Here is a 22,528-nt window from a genome sequence, read left to right as displayed (position 1 = left end):
ATAGTTGGACTTCAGCACCCTCTCCCGGATGTGCCCACCCTCTCTCTGGCTGCTGGTTGGCACCAATGTTCTCCAGCTGCCCTACTCTTTTCCACAATGGCTTCAAGCAGCATTTGAAGTGACCCAGTGTAACCTGCTCCCCGTCCCTCTCCTCCCAGCGTTTCATGTGTCCAGTCAGAAGCTTCTAGTCCCTGGTGAAAAGCAGGACTTCTCCGTGGCTTGCCTTCCTCTTCACCCTCTATTCCCAGAATGCACTTCACAAGTTGGTAGGCACTTGCTGGGGTTTGGAGCAGGCTCTGGGTTGTACCTCTCCCTCTCAGGACCACAGGGTGGCTGACACTGCTGTGCATGCGTATACGCCCTGGGTGTCTGGGGCAGCCGTGCCCCCTGCCGCCTCCCCTTCTGAATTGTGGCAGCTGGTCACTTCTCATGGACATACACCATCAGGTGGCTTTACCCAGCAGCTTCCATAGTCGCTTTGGAGCCCCCTGCTACACCAAGTTCAGAGTAGGGCTGGCGTTTCTGGGGGCTCTGGGGTGACTCAGCAGCTGCACTGCAGGAGAGGGGTCCTCAGTGGGAGTGGGGACCACCTAGAAGGGCTGGGATAGGGGTCAAGGCTGCTCCACACCTTGCAGTGATTTTCCCAGACTCCCAGTTGTGTGTGTTCCCATCTGATCACCCCCTCTGCAAAGACAGTCCTCAGGCATCCTTTCTGGAAAACCCTTCTTCTCTGACGTCAATCCACACTCGCCTAGTCCATCCCAAAGGGCTGCAGTGAGGGCAGCAGGAAGCCAGGGGACTGCAGGGCCAGCAGTCTGCAAGCCTCCAGGCCTCCAAGTCCCTGGGGAGGCAAAGAGGACAAGGGGGCAGAGGTGAGATCCTGTCCCCAGTCCAGGGCTGGCAGGCGTGGGAACCAGCACCGCATGCAGAAGTGAGCTGGGCCCTGGACTCTGCCAGCAGCAGCGACTCTCATCGAAGTCCTTTGCAAAAATCAATTCCTCCTTCCTGGCCACAGAGCCACTGGCAGCTCTCTGCACCAGCCAGCAGCAGCCAGCTCTGGGGACAGCGTGGTGTACGTCTTTCTGGCCACCAAGAACAGAAATGCTGACAGAAAGTACAGCAAAGCCCGCCAGGCATCGGCTGCTCTCTCTGCCCTCAGCAAGCATCACCCTGTCCACCTCGCCCATGGCACACCGAGACCCCTGCCTGAGGCTAAAGCACTTGCTGTCCCTGCTGCTGGGGTCTGTAGTGCATGCAGAGACTTGGAAAATTCAGCAATACATGGAATGTCAAGTATACTTTGGTGCAAAAAAAGTTTTTTTTTTCCAAGATCCATGCAGTTGTCTTCATCACACGCATTTCCCATGAGCTTTTTGAAGACTCAGTGTATTGGAAGACAGCTCATCTTACTTCTGAAACATTCCAGGGAGCTGCAGCATCATCTAACAAGAAGGCCTGGTGATTCCAATGTTATATGAGCTGAGTGATCCATTATGGCCAGGTCTTTAAAAAGTTGCTGTAAAGCATACGTAACATGAAAATTATTATCTTTACCAGTCCTAAGTGTGCATCTCACTTTGCTGTGTTGGCCAGATTTTTAACTTGGAAGTTCTAAGAGAATATCAGTTAGTAACCACGACACTACTGTTTAAGAGAACTTCAGAGGGTCCATTAAAAAAATTTGTGGGGGGGGGTCAGCATGGTAGCTTAGCAGCTAAAGTCCTTGCCTTGAATGCACCAGGATCCCATCCAGCTCCCTGCTTGTGGCCTGGGAAAGCAGTCGAGGACGGCCCAAAGCTTTGGGACTCTGTACCCGCATGGGAGACTTGGAAGAAGTTCCTGGCTCCTGGCTTCGGATCGGTGCAGCTCTAGCTGTTGCAGTCACTTGGGGAGTGAACCATCTGACAGAAGATCTTCCTCTCTGTATATCTGACTTCACAATAAAAATAAATAAATCTTTAAAAAATTGTTCTCTGTTATTTATTTGACACACACACACGGAAAGATCTCTCATCCACTGGCTTGCTAGCTAAACGCCCAGGACGGCTGGGGCAGGGGGAGGACCAAAGCCAGGAGTCCTATACACCTGGCAGGGATCTAATGGACTGTCCTTGCTGCCTCCCAGGGTGGGTCATCAGCAGGAAGCCGGAGTCTGGAGTTAACAGTCCTGTATGGGACCCAGGCCCCCTGATGGGGGACTTGAGCATTTTAGCTGCCTGGCTGGCTGCTCACAGTAAGATGTGCCACGTTTAGAAGTTTCAATTTACTAGCTGTGTAAGAACTGATAATGAAGTACGTGGCAAGGATTTTCAAAGTACTTAAGAAGAAATCAAATACATTAAATCCATTAGTGTACCAGAGAAGCATTTAAGGGAATTTAATCAAGCGGTTAAAAACACTTAAGTGACTGTAAAATTCCATCAATTTCCAAACAAAATAGCGATGTGCATTTGACACACAATTCATAGAGAACTGGTGTGTCAGATCTGTATGCATAATGAATGGAACACCAATATTTTAAAAACCAAGGGAATCTCTGAACTGATCTTCGCCAAAGGCTTTAAGCACCGAACTCCTTGTGGACAACCTTGTTCCGCAGCCCTCGCTCAGACTGGCTGTGCCCGGGGGACTTCCACAGGTCCCAGGGAACGTGTATTAACACAACGTGCACATACCTCAGAAACTTGCACTAAAATGAAGCTCATCTTTTAATCCCACTTCTGTCTCTGGGCTCAGTGGTTTCCTGACTTCATGGCAGACCCATGATGCAGCATTCAAGTCACCTCTTGGGAAACCGGTTCCCCCTACTGCAGTGTCCGGGTCTGAATCCCAGCTCCCCCTCTGATCCACTCTGCTATCAACACCCATCCTGGAGGCAGCAACGATGGCTCTGGTACCAGGGTCTCTGGATGGAGTTCCAAGCTGCCGGCCCAGTGCCTGCTGTTGCCAGCACTTGTAGAAGAATCAGGGTGTAGGAGCTCTAAGAAAAATGAACATACATGCATTCTTTTTGTTTTTTTCAAATGAAGCCCTTGAAGAGCAGGTTAAAACAAACATCACTGGGTTTCATCCTAGAGTTCCTGACTGGTGTGGGGCCCAAGAATCTGCATTTCTGAGCAGGTCTCAGGTAATGCTGATGCTCCAGGGTCCACACTGCTAGACACCATCAGCTGTTATCGCGAATGTGTGAATCAGAACAGTACTTACCTGTGGGGCTGCCGTGGTGAGCAGAGATGTGTCCAGGTCATGCCTGGTGCCCGGTGAGCTCACAGAACCAGGCCACTGCAGCAACTTCACATAGAGATGGAAGGAAGGGGCTGGCATTGCTAAGCTGCCACCTGCAGTGCCAGCGTCCCATATGAGCATGGGGTCAAGCCCAGCTCTTCTGCTTCTGCTCCCTGTTAATGATGTGCCTGGAAAAGCAGCAGAGCGTGGCCCAAGTAGTTGTGTCCCTGCCACCTGTGCGGGAGGCCCAGATGGAGTTTCCAGCTCCCTGGCTTTGGCCTGGGCCAGTTCTAGTCATTGTGGCCATCTGGGGAGTAAACAGGTGGATGGAATGTCTCTGTCTCTCCCTATCACTGTAACATCTCCAAATATAATAATTTCTAAAAATGGAATTAAAAGTTGATTTGAATGTAAAATTTACAAAGTTGAACCTCACGCATATTTTTTCATAATATGCTTTGGATCTTTTAACATGCAATGAGTATGAATTTTTGGAACCAAAAATGAGCATCTTTTGTGCTCTATGAACTTCCTGAAGTACCCTTGCACGTGCAGTGACACCTAGTGGGCCAGCCTAACATCTTGGGGCCTCTGGTTTCGTTCACCTTGGTGCTCAATAAATGCTGGCGCCAGAGGCCCATCTGCTCTCTGCAGCTGGGCTTCTTATCAGGAGCGACACTCAGGGTCATTGCCAGCAGCTTCCTGGAGCATCTAGTCTAAGGGATCCCTGTGTCTGCTCAAGTGTGGAACTGAAGACGCCAACAGGTGGAGGACAAGTCAGGACACCTCACACGCTGCTGCCACCTCCCTGCTTAGGTCTTGTCCCAGCCGGAAATGCCCAGGTGTGGAACTAAAGATGCCAACAGGTGGTAGACAAGCCAGGCTGACCCTCATGCTGCTGCCGCTTCCCTGAGTGCAGCTCGTCCCAGCCCAGGAAGAAGCACCTGCAGGTGTTGAGGGAGCCGTCTGGCCCCGGGGTGGGCCTGGTAATGGGACAGGGATGGTCAGGCTGGCTCCTGGGAGCTGTGTGCATCGTGGAAAGAACAGCTTGGTCCCCTGGAGCAGAGCCTCTTTGGAGACGGCCTGGTGACTGCTGTCAGGTGGAGCACTCATGTCCCCCGGCTGTGGTGACGTCACACAACGGGCAGGCCAGTGCCTGTCCTGGCTCACCTGGAAGGAGATGTTCTCTTGAGAACATTCCCTGGTGGTGGCTGCTGCTGTGACAACACCATACCCGTAGCCAGGCTGGGCTCTCAGACGGGCATGAGGGGACGCTGTGGCTCCTCTGGCTGCAGCTCCCCAGGCGCATGGGCTCCTGAGCATCTGTGTTGTCACCACAGAATTTCTCCCCAAGGATCCCATGTTTGATTGTAGATGGACAAGCAAAGATCCAAGACCGGGGGAGTGAGAGACTGAGAAAAAGTTACCTTCTTCTCGTACCCGCAGAGCATCATTAAGGCGACTGGAGACCACGTGGCAGAAACACGCATACCCACCAGCCCATGCCTGGAAGCCGGAGGTGGGCATTTCCGGGGTTGTGCTGAAACACAGCCAAGCCCAGGCTTGGAGCTGGGATTTCCACGGTCCTTTGGACTTCCTTCCGTGCCTGCAAAGTGGCTGAACCAAAACCAGCCATCTCAGCCTCGCTTGGTAGGAGTGAGGAAGAGAGAGAGATGACAAAGAAAACAGGTTCTTTTTTTTTTTTCTCTTCAGTGAGAAAACTCTTACCCCATTCCGCAGACACGGCGGACCCTTGCCCAGGCCGGCTGCTGGCACAGTGGGCTAAGTGTACATGACTGCCGCCATGGCTGGGTCATTCATACCCGGAGTGTAGGTGTGCTGCCAGAAGAAAATCTGGGTATGTTCTTACGGAGAAAGGAGGAACAGCTGTGGGATGCAACGTGCACGGCGGCCCCTCCCATGGCCTGTGCTTTTGGCCAAGCAAGTGTCTCCCGAGTGCCTACAAGCCAGTGGCACCACAGGGCCGACGGAGGGAAACGAGCCAGAACTGGGGATGGTCCACACGACCACGCGTCCTCCTCCTGCGGGGGTGCCCCTCCAGGCCTGCAGACAAGGCTGTGAAGGCAGCGGCCAGGCCGACACGCTGTCTGTGGCTGTTCCCGCACCCCAGCCGCGCAGCAGCTATGGCAGAGGTCATCTGGCTAACAGAGCCCGAAACACCCCCTATCTGCTTGCCCCTGGTCAACGGCTGCCTTGTCGTGATAAACACCGTCCCGGAGACAGCACAGAGGGTCTGTCCCTGAGTCTATGGCGCTCTGGCTGGGCGGAGCCACACCCCGTCACTGGGGCCCCACGTCTGGAGCAGCTTGGGGTCAGTGCTGCAAACGGCTCTTTTCTCCTTTCTAAAACTGCCTTTTCTCCCCAACGACAGCATCTTTGAAAACATAATGACAGCGTTCTCAATCCAGTTTAGCAAGTGCCAGCTACAACACAAAATACACAGATAGCAGTGGCCCGATCCCTATGTCTGCTTTTAAAGTGTGTGTAGCATTTGTGGGGGACACACAGGTAAGAGATCAAGATCTAGGGTGGCCAGGGCTGTCACAGGGTTAATCCCAGGATTGTGAGCGCGTGGCAAGGCCCTGCCAGGGAGGAGGATTTGGTGGTGTGGAGTGGAGCCAAGCGGCTCTTGGCAGAGTGCTGGGTGACAACGGGAGGCGGGAGTGGGCAGGCGAGTGGGAGCCTGTCACCCGTGGCTGCTGCAGAGCCTGGTGTGGCTGTGCTGAGGGACTTGCCCCTCACAACAAGGGCTGGGGGAAGCCACCAAGCCAGGGAGAAAGACCAAGTCAACTGAGATAAAGCCTCAGAGGGGATTCACCTACAAGGTAAAGAAACCATGGAGCAGGTGAAGTGGCATAGCACACTCATCTTTCGCCTGCTGCATCGGCATCCCACGTGTCAGTGTAATCCATGTCTCTGCAGAATCTCCAGAAAGTTCACCAAAAAATAAGTGCATAAAGTGAAAAAAAAAAAAAAAAAGAAACATGAATTGCAATTTTGTGTGTGTCCAAAAATAAGCTTATCTTTTAAAACCAAAACTTATTTGAGAGGCAGGCAATCAAACTCTCACCCATTGGTTTACTTTCCAAGTGTCTGCCAACATCTGGGGCCAAGGTCAGGTCAAAGTCAGGACACTGGAATCTGAAACCGACACTCCTGCTTGAGGAGCAGGGACCTTTCCAGAGCCAAGGTTTCTGCCCCACCCCGCCCTGCCCCAGGGTGCTTCAGAGCAGGAAGCTGGAACTGGAAGAGAGGCAGTTCCTTGAACCCTGACATTCTGATGGGATGCAGGGTTTTTACTGCTGTGCCAAATGGTCACCCCCTCAAAACTCTTCCTCCAGTTTCATTTCCCACAAACTTTGTGATGGATCCTGGTGCTTCTTCCATCCTCACAACTTCCGGCCCAGAGGAGGGCAGGTGAAAAGACGACGGCAACAGAAGGTGCTAGAATCAAGAGCCGGCAGCAGTTCCAAACCACAGCCAGGTTCTCAATGGAGCAATAGCGCCCCCCAGGGAGCAATGGCAGTTCTTTCGTCGGGGATGGGGCGGTGGGAAGCAAAAGCATGCGAAAACAACCTGTACCTATGCAGATGTAGTTCCTCTTTGGCATTCTTATGGGTGGTGCTAGTGAGCAACTGAAAGATGGACATGGCCCGTATGCCCACCCACAGCCACCTGGGAAGTCCAGGAGGTGCCAGCTGGTGGCCCCCTCTTTGGCCATCAACAGCAACGAAGGGGCTGATGGTGAACGTCAATACAGGAAGCTGGGCACAAGAGGGTAGGCGCAGGTCAGGGATTTCCAGGGGAACACGTGCTAATGGGTGTGCTCTAGAACTGCAGGTGACGGTGCTGTGCCAATGCACACATACTAAGTGCACGGAAGCTCGGGTCCGCAATGGGAAGTGGAATGCAAATTCCATCTTAATAGGGAACATGACCACACGTCCCTCTTGGGCAGCAGTACAAGGGTGGATCTACGTGTTGCCTCAGACCGCTCAAGGACACTCGCTCCCCTTCTCCCTACCCTCTAGCAGGGCAGAATGAGCTGTCCCTGAGATGCTGCTGGATGGTGCAGGTCTTGAGTCCTGTGCCTGCAGCCCGGTAACCACGCCCCTGCCTGGCATTATGGGAGCAAGAAAGTTCTGCTGTGCTCAAGCCACCCTGTAATTTCTGGGTCTATTTATTACAGAGCTGCCATTATCCTAATGCAAATATTGCTGAACGGCTGGGACACATGGGCCCTGTAATTGTACAGAAGTTCACTCGTTGAGACAGTCTGTGACCTTCAAAGACCCTAAATGTTTAGACCTAAAACAGTGAAGAGAGAAGCCACCCCCAGCCAAGGAACCAGGGAAGAGTGAGGTAGTTGCACAGGGCGCCGATCACGTGGCTGTTCCTGGGGTCCTGCCTGGACGGCAGGATGCTAATGACCCCAGGTGTCCTTTAGTGAGCGTCATCTAGCCGCAGCAGCCTGCGTTTGTGCACACACAGCCCTTGCCCGAAGGGATGCTTTTTCCATTTTTCAAAGTAAAAGACGTGCAGAAGAGTAGGTGTGGGGGCCTGTGAAGTCCAAGGCCTGTTCTGCAGAGCGGGTGGGAGGACAGTAGGCTGGGCCGGAGCCCAGCCAGACACTGCTGGGGTCCGTGCAGTAGGTATGGATGACACGAAGGTGTGAAGAGAACAACTCCCTGCTTGGCAGGGCCTGGGGAGCTTCCAGCTGTTTGGCAGGGCCCGGCGATTCTCTCTGACCACCCTTTGACGCAGTCTCACCCCCTGGTTGCATGGACACTCAAGCACCCCACTAAGAATTCTGCAATCTATTGAGGCATTGTTTGCCCCTGTGAGATGGCTTTGGCAACTACTGTGAGCTTAAGAGTTAATGTTATTGATAATGTCTTAGTGAGTGGGCCTTTAACTGCGCATAGGAGTACAATTAAACCTACAATTAAACCCATGCCATTTCTGGACACCTTATTGTGTGCCTACCCATTGTCCTGAAATCGGGCCCAGGCATATAGCATGCCTTCTGGGAAACGGCTTAACAAGAATCTCACAAACTAATGGAAGTGATGGGAGTATGAGCTGAAACTGCTATGGCAAAAATATAGTTACTGTGACCTTAAAGGTTAACCTGTCCTTGCAACTCTTTAGAGCATAGAAAATGTAGCTGCTTTAGCCGCTTTCATAATCTTTTAACTAGAGGAAATATAGGATGATTCTATTAACATCACAGAGATATACTTTTGATTACTGTTTGATTGCTTATGAGGCGGTAGAGCCTGCAGTCGTAGGGGGATTTAATGTTTGAAACTTTTTGTCTTATATCCTTATCTTTTTTCTCTTTTGATGTATTTCTCCCATTATGTGATAGATAAAGTTGTGAAAATAAAATGTAGTAGGAATGTTTTACTAATTAGTAGGTAACCATCTGTGCCTTGGCCTTGGAGTTCTGGCTGTCACCTAGTAGTCACTTCTGAAGAATGAATAACGGCTTGCTTTAAAGAAACTGACTATAGTAACTTACAGAATTATCTTTAAGAGCACCTGGTTGACCATGAAGTAAAAATTAATTGAACATCTGTGCATGCTGTCTTAGTTCTAAAGTAAAAGATAAAAAAATCAAACGTTTGTGCAGAGGTTTGTGATGTGTCTAAGAAAATAAAAAGGACAGCTTCTTCTTGAAGAAGAAGCAAGCAGGCAGCAAAAACGCAACAAGTGTCTGTGTTCGTGTCTTTCTTTATCGCCGACTCCACGCACCCTTCCCGAGCTCCGAACTCAGCTGGAGCTGGACTCCGGCAAGACACCACACAGTTACACACACACAACTGCAGTCACTGCCACCACCAGCACCACCAGCACCGAGCTTCACCCCACTAACCAGTCATGTGATTGCCAACTCTGCTGTCATCCAGGTCAACACTCTCTCCTTCCTTGCAAAAATGTGTTGGTAATGCATGTCACAGACTCAGGAAAGGCCTCTTCCCTGCTCAGCAAAAGAGGCCTGCCTGCAATGCAGCTCCTGGGCTTGGCACAACGAAAACAAGACCTGAAACAGCATGGCGCACAGCACACTAACAGTGATTCGGCGACAGTACCGGGCACAGGCCCTTTCCATGACCCGGTTCTGCCGTCCAACTGCACTCATAGTAACACTTGCATGTGGCTCTGGCCAAGGTGACAGAGCCAGCCTTTCGGACCCTGACTAGGTGGATGTTGCAAACACCATGCTTGTCAACACTGGTCTGGTGGGGGGCAGGCTGTGTTGGGACTTCCTGGATATGTGTCAGTTGGGGTGTGTGGACCCTGGGGATGGTTAAGCAGAGACCCAGATCTCGTTGAGTCAGGAGGGCATGGTGCACTGTCGGGTTTGGGAAGACAGCACCCTCCGGCAACTGCCTGGTTCTGCCCAGGTCCCCCTTACATGGCACGGATCATCGTCCTGTGGAACCAGCATTCCCAATGGCACCGCGGGCTATGGCAGTCAACAGGAACCAAACCTACTGGAACTTGGTCTTCCTCCAGGCACGAGCAGTAATCGCTGTATATCATATAATCTTCCCAAAAGTCAAAAGGGGCAACCAGAGACACTCAAAACCTCCCCATCCCGCCAGCCCGGCCTGCACTCGGAGGGGGAGCAGCACATGGCGATGCACTGCGCACTCACCAACGGGACGGGAAGGCCAGGAGAGCGCATCTACTGAGGTCAGGACAGGTCGGGGCTTTTGCTCTGAAACGAAATCGGGCAGTCTGTGTGGGAAGATTCTCTGCGTAAGTTTAGTTTATTGATCATTGTACAAAAAGAAAACAAAAAATTGGCATTCATTCGAAAAGAAAGGAAAGCTAAGACCTGTAAATGTTTAATACTTTAACATTGTGAAAGGTCTACTATTATAACAGGGCTTTTTAAAATGGAGAAAACTTTTGGAAAAAAAATTTTAAAAAGAAACTTATGATTTATTAGAGTACAGGATCCAAAACACGTTTTTAGAAAAATATAAAGTGCCCAAATAGCGACGTACACAGGTGATACAGGTTTCCCGGAGCCAGGGGGAGCATTCATGAAGAAACACATTTAAAAACAGTCCAGGTACATATTTACAACTGGGTCAGCAAAGGTAAAACCAGCTTTCTTGCCTTCGATGCGACTCTAAGGGAAACAGAAATCAAATCACAAGACCAACGTGTCTACCTCTGGCATGCTCCCCAATTCCGAGTGGACAACTTCCTGTTCTCAACCTGTCACCTTGAAAGCAGTGTAGTGTCAAGTCCCCTGGCCTCAGCGGGCGAGGGGTGGCGTGGTCCATTCTCAAACTCAAGTCCAAACCCTCTGACTCTGGATTGGAGCGGAGAGGAAGAACTCCTGGAGATTCGAAGGAGCCGGCTGGTCAAACCCCCAACAGCCGTCCCACAACCTTCCCTAGCTAGGAGATGCTCTCGGGGGCTTCCCCAAACCTCCGTCACCGTGGGCTTTCCACGGAGGAATCAGGAAGCAGTCATTCAACAACGGTGTGAGGAAATAGCATGCAGACGGAGAGACGGGTGGGAGGGCGGCGAGGCCAGTGGGCCCAGAAGACCTGGAGCCTCCTTCGCTCGAGTTAACTGTGCTGCGTACTTGAAACGCAGAGTAAAACAACTACCTCCAGAAAGCAGTTTCTACTGGTTAATTACAAGACGAGCTGGCCGGACACCGGCAGTGCGGGTGGCAGGAGCTTGGGAGCAGCACAGAGGACAGCCCGGGAACACCGAGCCCCACCCTTCCCGGGGCCAGGCATGGGCACTGGCAGCTGGGCATGAAGAGCGCACACGCACCTCTGTCCCTGGGCGCCCGCACGCCAGAAACGAAAAACCATCTGTGCGTGTCCACCCCGCCACTTCCAGAGAAGTCTTGAAGTGACTGCGTCATGATGAAGGGTGTGAAAGCTCCTCTTTCAGAAGTTTTTAAGCTTCCTTCTATCTTCTCCTTTTTGTTTTTTTAAATGACAAAAGTGAAATCCCAGACTTCTGGTCTTTGGACACCAGGGGGTAGGATTCTGAGGAGCAAACATTTTTTCATGTCAGATTTCTGTGTTTCACCACAAAAAGAACCCATGGCGGGTTTAATAATGTGCTGCAGCAGATCAAGAACACAAGTAGTCACTTCAAGGGAAGCAAGAGTAGATGAATGTGGAGAACTCCACCCATAAAGGCAATCACCATGCACTCTCTCAAAGGATTCTGTGTAACAGAAAACTAAAGATCTGTAGTGATGTGCATAAACCTAACAGAGGAATTCAGAAGGGAAAACTATTATTCTCCCAGTCTAAAAAAAGGATAAACATTTGAAATGTGTGTTTCACATATTAAAAAAATTAATTCAAATGATTCTAATTATCATTAGTTTGTTAACGTCTTCATCTCCAAGATGTTGCCGAGAAAGCACTCAACCTGTGCCCTGAAGATGCAGCTAACCGGACAGACTGTCCTGTTAGGGACCGTGTGCCCGAGGCCAGAGAGCAGTCACTGCCACTGAATCGGGGACCCAGAGGCCCCGTGTCTGCCCCAAGTGTGCACACAGTCATCCGTCCAGCAAATGAAATGTTCTGAGACAGGTGTAGACAGATGGAGGAATGCCACGTGGATAGAACGGATATGCGGGTGTCAACCGTTGGAGACCTCATGGAGACAGGGTGTCACAAACTGTCACTACAGGACAAGCATACAAGCCATGCCACTGAACACAGTGCCTTTCCCATCAATTCACTAGTGTAGGCCGAGAGCAACATTGTCTTTGCAGCTGGAGGAGAGCACACCTATCTAAACTGAGCAGGAGGCAAGCAGCACTCCTGGCTGAAGTGGCTTTCCCGGTGCCGTGACTCCAGGGGCACTGGAGACGTCCGCTTCCGGAATCCCGTTCTCTGGGAAGATAGCAGCAGCGGCAAAGGGGCAATGTTCTCGAGACTAGACTTTACTCGTCTATGTTCTCCTTCTTCGCACTGTAAATATTCTGCACCGTCTCATAGACAAACTCCAGGTCCTCCGGATACCGAATTTCTAGCTCTGCGTTGGGGATGTAGTGAGTGCCGGTAAACTCTGAGAAATAGCGTCCCACATCTGGGTGTGAGATTTCTTGAGGCTCCACATTATATTCCAGGTTTTCTGTTGGCAAAGAGGCACATGGACATTCTCGTTAACATTTAGCCTGCAGTGGCATGCTGGGTCCAGACGACCGCCCAGCCCCTTTCCAGGTCGTGTTTGTAAGGTAGAAAAGCAGCAAAGACCAAAGATGCTTGTGCAGTCAAGGAGCCGACGGGAAACGGGTGTCGCGCGACCCCCAAGATGGGGTGGGGGGCTGCCTGAGCCTCCCAAGCTCCACATGGAATAGAAGTATTTTCCTATCCTCAGGGCTAGATGCTTGGCCCAAACACAACTTCAATTCTCAGGGACTAACAAAGTGGAGACTCACCAAGCTCTGAAAACAAGATCACAGCTAAGATGCGTTTTGTCTTGGCTGGACCAGTCACTCTGGTCATACTGAGAACAACCTGCCCCACACAAGTGTGTTTCCCACCAGGCTGTTATCTTGCACAGGCCGAGGTAGGCGGCCCCTGTCCCAGGGCTGTGGCGGGAGGTATGAGATGCCTGGGAGGTGGGACTGGTTCCTAGGGGATGGGTTCTACTTGTCCCATCCCCTAGGGAGGCTGTCTATTTGGCCAGTAGAGAAAAGAACAGAAAGTAAGGCAGGAAGGAAATAAGGAGGCAAGGGATTTTAAAGGCCAACACGCTTTCACGTGGTTCACCTCCTCCAAGGGCCTTGAAAGCACAGGGTCTTGGGCACCTTCCCTAGCCCAGGACTGAGTCTGGGACAGAGTGAGAGCAGCCCAACCTTCAGGGCCAGGTGCCAGGAAGGAGCTGACCTGGGCAGACTGCCCCATGGGACCTGTGTCGCCAGGGCTCTGCCTGCCTAACAGGAAGCCAGACTGTGCACAATCTAGTCCTCAAACTAATCCAAGTGAGGCATCATGAAGGCTGTCTGGCCGACACAAACAGTGCAGCACATACTTGCTTAAGCAGTGTGGCTCAATGTCTGCAAGCAGAATCAGGGACCCAGAGGCCCCGTGTCCACCAAGTGTGCACACAGTCACCAGTAGAACTCATTCTCTTTCTCTCCACACACACACATACACAAACTTTTTCCCTTAAATCACAAAAGTCAGGATCTGAACAAATTTCACACTGGGGTGAGTGTTATGCTCTAGCTGCGTGGGCTCCCGCCACCAGTGTGGGACACGAGGACGGTATTCCTGGCTTCAGCACGGCCTGGACCTAGCTATGCAGTGATCTGGAGAGTGGAACAGCAGATGAAGTACAGTCTCTCTATCTGTCTTGTTCTGCCTTTCCAACACAGTTTTTAAAAACCTACAGGCATGCGGGCAGATGTGGGAACACCATGGACCAAACCCCCTGTGCTGAAGGAATGGCGGCAGCACCTGTCGCTAAAGGCATGAAAACCCATGTGGGCCACTCTGAGCACCTGCTTTGCAGCCATGAGGCTTGAGCTGTGGCTCTCACCCAGACAGCCTGAAAGCGACATCTGGCAACATCAGAGGATATTATGTTGTCATAGCTGGAAGCTGTTGCTGCACGCAGTGGGCAGCGGCCAGACATGCAGACACAATGAATCACCCAGAACCAGCACTGATGGTGTCCAGGCCCAGACACTCTGTTTCCCTACCCTCTGCCCCTTCTTTCTCTTCAAAAGCAGTAAATGGGTGCTGGTCTGGCTAGTAGCTTTGGTGTGATACACAATGCAAAGCGTCAAACTCAGGTCATCGTTGTAGGCATGTCACAACACGACTGGGTAGCTCTCAGTACAGCATAGGAAGTCCAGGCAGGAATGCTGGGAAATCAGCTAGCCAGGTGAAGAGTCCAGGAGAGTGCCCACAGCCCCGCCACTGGCTGGCAGAGGGGGACCAGACCTGAACAGCACTTAGGCTTTCAGTCTGCTCAGGAGTTAAACAGGAGGCAGGCACTGCGTTGTAGTGGGCAAAGCTGCTACCTACAATGCCCACATCCCACGTGAGCACTGATTCGAGTCCCAGCTGCTGTACTTTTGATTCAGCTCCCTGTTGATGGTCTTGGAAAAGCAGCAGCAGATGACCTAAGAATTTGGAACTCTGCAACCACATGGAGACTTGGAGGGAATTCCTGGGTTTGCCTGGCCCAGTCTTGGCCATTGTGGCCATGTGGGGGTGAACCAGCAGATGGAAGAACCTGGGTAACTTTCTCTTTCTCTGTAACCCTTTAAGATAGATAGATAAATAGATAGACAGATAGATAGATAGATCTTTAAAAAACAAGAGGAGGGCCTGGTGTGGTAGCCTAGTGGCTGAAGTCCTTGCCTTGCACACTCAGGATCCCATATGGGTGCCAGTTCGTGCCCAGGCAGCCCCACTTCCCATCTAGCTCCCTGCTTCTGGCCTGGGAAAGCAGTGGAGGATGGCCCAAAGCCTTGGGACCCTGCATCCGCGTGGGAGACCTGGAAGAAGCTCCTGGCTTTGGATCAGCTCTGCTCCAGCCATGGCAGTCACTTGGGAGTGAATCATTGCAAGGAAGATCTTCCTCTCTGTATATCTGATTTTCCAATAAAAAGAAATCTTAAAAAAAAAAAACAAGAAAGAAAAAAAAACAGTTAGCTAGAAAGGAGTGAAAAGAAGATTTTAAAGAAGATAATGAAGTTGGGCATGTGTGGACTGTGAAGGGACACAGCCATCAGCCCACTGAATAAGGCTCCCAAGAAGTTGAGGACACATGAGAAATGTGACGAGGAACAGGAACCAAAGGCTGTTGAGTTCTGGGCAATCTGGCTGAATGCGCTTCGAGGGGAGGGCGTGGGCAGCACGGCCAGTTGGGAGCAGGAAGAACACTGGATTTGTGGCACCCACACCACCCTGAGTGCACCCCATTTCTCTGCTGTCTGGAGCGAGAGCATCCAGGCTGCCCTCTGTGACGGCCACCCCCTCGTACTGAGCTCAGCACAGGATCCTCTCATCCCTCATGCACAGGTGGACGGCCTGGGATGGTCTGTAGGGCAAGAATTTAGTTTGGAAGTGTAAGATAAACTCTGGAAAACAGTGCTAACATTTGGGCAGTGCATACCTGGACCAGGCAATCTACACTAAACACACATATTTAAGAATGAGATTTTCAGTTGTCCACTGAATCCCTGTCTTCCCAAAGGACTAAAATCCAGTCATTTTCCATGTAATGGGAAATTATGACAGTCATCCTGAGAATGGGAGCTACTTTACTGCCAGAGCCAAGGAGATCATCAGGTGCTGATGGAAACATGCACTCATTCGGGCTGCGCCGTCAGTTAGGAGCTAAACAAACTGGTTAAGGTACTTGCTTCCCACACTGCAGTGCCTGGGTTCAGCAGTGGACTCCTGACTCCAGCTTCCTGCTAACGTAGCCCACGGGAGGCAGGTGATGGTCAAGTACCTGGCTTGCTGTCCCCTGTGGGAGCCTTAGCTGTCAGCCTCAGTCTGAGCAGGCCACTTCTTACAGGCATGTGGGGAGTGAACCAGCAGATAGCACCTTTGTCTCTCGCCTCTCAACGAAACAAACAATTACACATATGCAAGAAATTACTAGGTGAAACCTAACAGATCAAGGAAAGAACTCTCAGGCAGACTGAACTGTATGAAGACGGCATATGGCACGTGGTTTATAGGTCACTCTTCAGCTTTGGGGAGCGCTAATGACTAAAAAGGCATTATTAACAGATTCAAATCAGGTTAACAAAATCATGGAAACAATGGATGCAAATTTAGATCAAGAAAAAGTTTAAAGCCACTGGCTAGATGTCAGCCAACTTGGTAATAAGGCTGTTCCAAATAGTAACACAATAAATAAAAATCCAGTGGACAAGGAGGAGAAGCAGAAGGGAAGGACAAAACAGCTCTTGCTTACAGAAACAGAGTAACAGCAGCACAAAGTCACCATTCTGCAGTCTCACATAAAAGATCTAGGCAAAAACATTCAATGGAATATTCACAGGATCTCACGTATAATCCCATGGGTCGCATGTCTACAGCGAAGGGAGAAGTGTGCCTTTGCGAGTCTCCATCCCGGTCAAGGACCAAGCTCGTCACTCTCAACAGGGGAACATGGAACACCACGGCCCTGCACCTGACACTGAGCATCCTTGACAGAAAGCCCAACTCTGACAGAATCTAACTGATCCATCAGACCTCCAGTTACAGACCACACAGTGATAAGGAAACAAACGCAAATCCAGAATGCCGGCTGAGTTCCAAGAGGCAGTCAGTCATACGAAAGGGGGAAAGCACAGAATGGGAACTGTGTCACAGGCTAGAGAGAAAGAAGCATCTACTGTTGTGGCCAAGTCCTGTCTGGTCCTGGCAACCAAAGCCAAGCCAAGCAGACACCAAGACCAGCTTCATTCGGTGGGTGTGGCTGTGCAGCCAGGGCAAGGAAAGGGAGAGAACTGCTTCCACTTCAGACAACATGTGACTGAGTATTTACGTTACGACCTGTGACATTTTCCAAATGCTGCAGCCACAGACTAAATGGTCACTGAGTAAATTACATAAAGAGAGCGTTCAATGTTGCATGGACAGGTGGGTGGGTGAGGAACTCAGTGTGTTTTAACTGCGTCACCTGTTTGGAAATGCTCGTAATCCAAGATACAATGAACAACTAACTGGCTTCCCACCCACTACACCCTCTCCCTCCATCTCCCTGCTCTGCACTTGTGTTCTCTCTCCAAGACAGGGACTCCTCGCCCCCAGGAAATGTCAGATGACAGAGAGGAGGTGTGAGGAGGGTCCCCACACCAGGCAGATGGCCTGAATTACCATGCGAAAGTCACCCCCACCCCCTGAAGCTGAAGCAGGGAGCTGACCCAGACTCAAGCTGGGAAGTCTCTGGGATCCTGCTGAGCAAGGGGTCAGGCCTGACAGTGGATGCCACAGGAATGGCAATAGGACAGGAGAGGTGGGTTTTCCATCTAGCTGGGTACACAATGAACGCATATAGACGGAGAGGGAACAGGTGGCCCCAATTGGGACTGTTCAGTAAGAAGGGACATGCAGGGGCAGGCTGGGGTGTGGGTAGCACCAGGAATTCAGGGGGAACAACATTTGAGACTCCTGAGTGCAGATACCAGCAGCTGAACGGGAGGTGCACCTGGAGTCCACACAAGAGCTGTAAGAGGAAATGGAGTTTTTTTTAAAAAAAAAAAAAACACTATTTTTATCTTACTTGGAAGGCACAGACACAGAGAAAGATGAAGAGATCTTTTGTCTGCTGTTGTACTCCCCAGATGCCCTAGCGAGGCTGGGCCACCAACGCCAGGAGCCGAGAAGCTGGGATTTGAACCAGGAATGTGGGCAACCCAAGCAACAACTTAGCCACCGAGCCAAACTCTCATCCTGGAAACAGACCTCTGAGTGTCATCAGCATCTAAACGCCTGATGACGCTGTGAGAATAAAAGAGATAGCCAGAAGAGGACCCCAGAGCTGCGAGGACCCCCACACCCTGCCTGGGGCCCACGGAGCTGCCAGCAGGGCAGAGGGAGAACCTGCAGAGACAGCGGTCATCTAGTTCTCTCCAGCTTTGAGATCCTGCATTCCCTCAGAGGCGTGGCAGCAGGACACGGGTCCCCTCTCGCTGCTCGCCTGCCTGACAAGATCACACACACTCCTGGTTCTGCACCTGCAGCGCAGACACACTCAGAAGCCCACAACCCAATACTCACTGTCAACTACTTTTTAAAGCCCAATTTAAAATCAACATCAATGTTCCCGGAACCTACAAAATCAAATATTCTCAAAGTCTTGGCTCCGACCTATCCACCGACGCCGACTACATGTGACGCCACGGGTGTGGACAGCACCAACCTCCACGTTCCTGTCCACAGTGCGGGCTGCGCAGTGTGAAGGCGCTCCCGGGTGCTGTCACGGTGCAAATGCCTGGCAAAGCACACACCATTTCTACACCACTGGCTGATCTTCAGAAACTGCTGGGGGGACTGACTCAACAAAGGCTGGAAGGGAAGCCTGAGCACGACACAGGGAGCTTGTCAGCCCCTCATGCCTTCTCCCCGGCACGGACGGAGGTAGGACAGGGGCAGGCCGGCAGTCTCAGGGAACAGAGGTCTCTTCACAGTTTGTTTCAGGAGGGTCTTCTCCCAGCTTCTGACGGAATCACAACACTTCATGTAAAAGCTCTTCCCAGCTTTGAGCCCTCTGAGACTTTGACATCAGCACTGATTAGACACATCAGAACAAGGCCCTCTGCCAAGCTACCTGCTATTACACTCACACTCAGGCGTTCCGGTCTGCTCACTGCTAAGATGATACGGATTCATCTCAAGTGGATTCACCAATTCAAATTCCAGCTGTCACACAGTAACCACCTCTGGCATTTGTGTCTGCTTGCCTTCACAGACATTAAATAAACACTCTATTAAGTGGAGGACAAATTCAACAGTAACAAATAAATGGGAGGATTCACGCTTGCTGTCTGGAACCTGCCCCACCAGCTCCATCAGCCACCAGCCACCAGCTCAGCTATGTAATGGGAGAGCACCTGCCAGGGTGGACAGTGGCTTCAGAATCCCCACCAAAGTCAATCAAAAACATGGTCACCCTCTTAGGTGCCCTGAGCATCAGTGCTGTCGACTGAAGTTCCCATAACTGGCCACACGGGGGTGCCACCGGGACAGCATAGCTGGAAGCTGGTCTCCAAGACCTGAGGGATATAGGGGAGCCCCCAGTGCCTTAAGTGGTGGCCTCTAATCCTAGCAGGCAGTGTGGGCGGGGCACAGGCAGTGACCAATCAGAACAGAGATCAGCAAAAGCACTGGACTAGGGTTCTGGCTGTGAGAGTAGAGTGTGAGAGCATCTGTGCTCACACCCAGAGCAGCTGTGTGTTTTGTTGGTTATCTACAAGGTATCCAAATGTCATTAAAAGCCCGAGGCCAGGGCCCTGCGCAGTGGCACAAGTGGTTAAAGGTCCTCGCCTTGCACGCCCGGGATCCCATATGGGCACCGGTTCTAATCCCAGCAGCCCCGCTTCCCTTCCAGCTCCCTGCCTGTGGCCTGGAAAAGCAGTCGAGGACGGCCCAAAGCTTTGGGACCCTGCACCCGCGTGGGAGACCCGGAAGAGGCTCCTGGCTTCGGATCGGCATAGTATCGGCCGTTGTGCTCACTTGGGGAGTGAATCATCAGACGGAAGATCTTCCTCTCTGTCTCTCCTCTCTGTATATCTGCCTTTCCAATGAAAAAAATAATAAAAAATAAATCTTTAAAAAAGCCCGAGGCCCTTTACTTACCTTGGGCTGCGTATCTACAGGAACCATCCTCCACCAGCACGTTATAGAAGGGCTGGTGGTGCCCATGAGGAAGGCTGTGGACGTTCATGTTCCGGATCCACTCGTGTCCCATCATGCAGGTGGGGTCCCAGCCGTAGATGACACAGTTATAGCCGTACCTAACGGACAGCAGAGGAATGGCCAGTCAGAACTGGGGAGCCTGCAGAGATGAGGCCGCGGCTTCTCCGAAGCCGTGCCGGTATGCAGACTTACCTGCTTCTGCTCTAGGCTGCTCACTCTGCAGAACAGCCCTGTTTCCTTAGAGATCCCTGCTCATGTCAACACAGAACTTCACCAAGGGAAGAACAAGCTTCTCAAGAGAGCTGGCACGGCGGCGGGGTGCGCCAAGGGCCGAGGAGCCAGGCCTGGGCTGACTACAGCAGGCCAGAGCCACATCTCAGCAGAACAGAGACCTGCACAGAAAATGCAGGACTTCCAAGCTAGGCAGCATCTCCCAGACACGGAAGGACGCCTGCACCAAACCGCTAGTGTACGGCTCTCACAGGACAGGGGGGCTAAAGGACCCTGTCTCCAACAGACTTAAAAAGGACAATTATGAAATATGAACTGGCCAGTTGTTTGATGAGGTTAAGGGGCTTTTTTTTTTTTACAGAAGATAACAGGATGGTAAATATCATTGAAGAGACAGAGAGCTGAACCTTTCAGACACCTATGGAAACAGCACAGCTGAAAGGACATTTGGTACTCGCTTCGGCGAGCGCAGGGAGGAGGGGGTGAGGACTGCAGAGAGGATGCACAGGGAGCCAGAGCACCTGCTGCAGCCACACGGCAGGGCAGCCCCTGGGCTCACCACTCACCTCCCCCTGCTCTCAGGTTGCCTCAAAGTCCCCAAAACCAAAAAAACAAACAAAAAAAGGAACGAAAGAATGAGCAACACTAGCTCCAAGCTGGAAAAAGACATGTCTACCTGCAACAACACACACAGGCTCACGGAAGACTGGTCAGTTAGTTGAAGTGCACGCAGAGTCAGAGAGGCGTGCCGAAGGGGAGTGTGTGCTAGGAACACCTGCCCTCCAACTGCTTAAGCATCAGGGAAGTGGAAATGGAAACGACACTGAAACACCATCTGCCCCGAGTCCCCGAGAAAGGCTTTGGCGATAACACTGGCAGGGGACCGTTGTACCCAGCCTGCTGGTAACTGACCAATCACCAGGGACAGAGCCATATGCTGCCTGGTGAACACAGCTCACATGTCCACAGGACCCCACATCCTCCACCCACAACTCAGGTTCAAAGACAGTGAGAGCAGAGGAGAAAACAATGGAGACACGAGAGAGCGCTCGCTGCTGACGGCCGCTCCCATCCATCCACACAGGCAAGGCGACTTCTCCGTAGACGCAGAGGACCTCACAGTCATGAGGCTAGAGACGCGGGCCTCCTCAGCTTCAGCTGGCCTACACGCGTACTCGGTAAGTGGGTGGTCACGGAGGCCACCTGCTGCAGGAACCAGGTCCTCCTCCGACAGCTCACGGGTGCTGCCCTGTAGGGCCGCTGCTGCAGCCATGGACTTACCTCTTGTGCTTCATAATGAGCCCGATGGAGTAGCAGACATCCCTGTGCTTCTCATCGGAGCGCAGCTTAACCTCCACGCCTACCTCCTCCTTCTTGCGCTCAATGTGCTCCAGGGTATGCTGTACCAGATAGCCCACCGCCCCGTGCTGCCCAGGGTCGAGGGTTTGAATGTGCTGGAGGATGTCAAGCACCTTCAAGACAAGACAGAAAGACTAGGAGATAATATTTTCAGCTAGGCCTTTTCTTTTTCGCAGCACAGGATCTAGGCCTACCTACATAACCTCACGAGGACGGCAAGGGGCGGCCAGGCCCTGCCGGCCTGGGGCTGAGTGGCCCTCTCCTGAGCTGTGCACCCCCAGAGCTGAGCTCCCTTCTGATGGAGGGTGCTGGCCCGGGGTATCACGGCTCACCATGTGAATGAGGGATGACCAAGCAGTGTGGTGGGGCATGGGGATTCAGAACTCAGCTGGGCAGGGGCAGAGACCCCATGTATGCAGAACCAGTATCTCCACTGGCCCACTGTTTCCCTGGACACAGCGCCTCCACAGAAACACAGGAATTCATGTTCAAGGAGCACACCTAGGATGTGGACAGCCCTTGGCAGGTGGTCTCTGACAAGGTTTCTAATTGACTGAGTCCCAGGTTCTAGGCTGCTCTGTGGCCAAAGGCCCAGATTCCAACCACACATCTGTCAAACCAGCCTGTGAGCATGGAGGGAAGGGCAGGGGCCATGGGGACAGGGTGGGCAATGTGTGTGGGAGGTGCAGCCTTGCAGGGCCCAAGAGAAGACAAGCAGCAAAGAAAAGCGCCTACTGCAGCCCCGACAGAACAGCCTAATCTCAGGCCTCCTCAGCCAGAACAGTGCTGTGGAGGAGGAACAGGGGAGAGCACCCCTTTCCAGGGATGCAACAAGGAGCGGCCCGGCACAGGGAACGGGTGGCAGCAGTGCAGGGAGCAGAGAGGGAGGGTGGCTGTGGGCAAACACTGACAAGTCAACACCAAGCTTTCCTCCCAAGGGTAGGAGGCTTGCCTCAGAAAGCTGGAAGGGCCCCATTTCCAGGCAAATGCAGAGGGTCATTGTGGATCTGAGCAGGGTGGGCTGGCAGCGTGGGTGGGGGGGGGCTGCGTGACAGCTTCATCATAATCCATCTGGCCTTAGCCATGACCCCAACAGGAACAGGTTCTGGGACCACTGGAGCTGGTGAACTCCTGGCTCCCTCAACACATGAGCAGGAAAGAGAAAGACTGCTGTGACAGCTGCTCAGGGTCTCCATTTCGATATTGAGGAAATGGAAAGTAACAGTCCTCTAAGGGCTACTGTGGAGCAGCGAGAGAAGTGTCATGTCTGTGACTTTAAAACTGACCAGGCCATG

The 22,528-nt window shown here is 52.0% G+C and overlaps 1 protein-coding gene and 1 long non-coding RNA gene across 6 annotated transcripts in view; both read right to left on the bottom strand.

The window, feature by feature from the left end:
• Positions 1-2,500: 2,500 nt before the first annotated feature.
• Positions 2,501-3,355, bottom strand: LOC121160807. The gene is made up of 2 exons (XR_005884578.1): positions 3,208-3,355; positions 2,501-2,980 (listed from the first exon to the last, which is right to left on the bottom strand). It is a non-coding gene; the product is annotated as an uncharacterized LOC121160807 (long non-coding RNA).
• A 580-nt stretch (positions 3,356-3,935) lies between these two features.
• Positions 3,936-22,528, bottom strand: part of FBXO21 (F-box protein 21) — a 34,506-nt gene continuing 15,913 nt past the window's right edge. Inside the window, exons 10-13 of one of the 5 annotated variants that reach the window (XM_040986923.1) lie at positions 21,156-21,367; positions 19,584-19,741; positions 9,911-9,973; positions 3,936-4,871 (exon numbers count right to left, since the gene is read on the bottom strand). In XM_040986923.1, coding sequence (XP_040842857.1) covers positions 4,003-4,871; positions 9,911-9,973; positions 19,584-19,741; positions 21,156-21,367 — 1,302 coding nt within the window. In that variant the 3' untranslated portion in view covers positions 3,936-4,002. Of the gene's footprint in view, positions 4,872-9,056; positions 9,974-10,179; positions 12,382-18,181; positions 19,232-19,573; positions 19,742-21,155; positions 21,368-22,528 lie in introns of those variants that run through there. The other 4 variants (XM_040986925.1, XM_040986924.1, XM_040986926.1 and 1 more) reach the window with 4 other exon arrangements.

This window comes from Ochotona curzoniae, unplaced genomic scaffold, assembly GCF_017591425.1.
Source record: "Ochotona curzoniae isolate NIBS_2020 unplaced genomic scaffold, NIBS_Ocur_1.0 contig_46, whole genome shotgun sequence".
In the NCBI taxonomy this organism is placed as follows: Eukaryota; Metazoa; Chordata; class Mammalia; order Lagomorpha; family Ochotonidae; genus Ochotona; species Ochotona curzoniae.
Note: the sequence above shows the minus strand (reverse complement) of the source record. Positions and strands in the feature narration are given on the sequence as shown.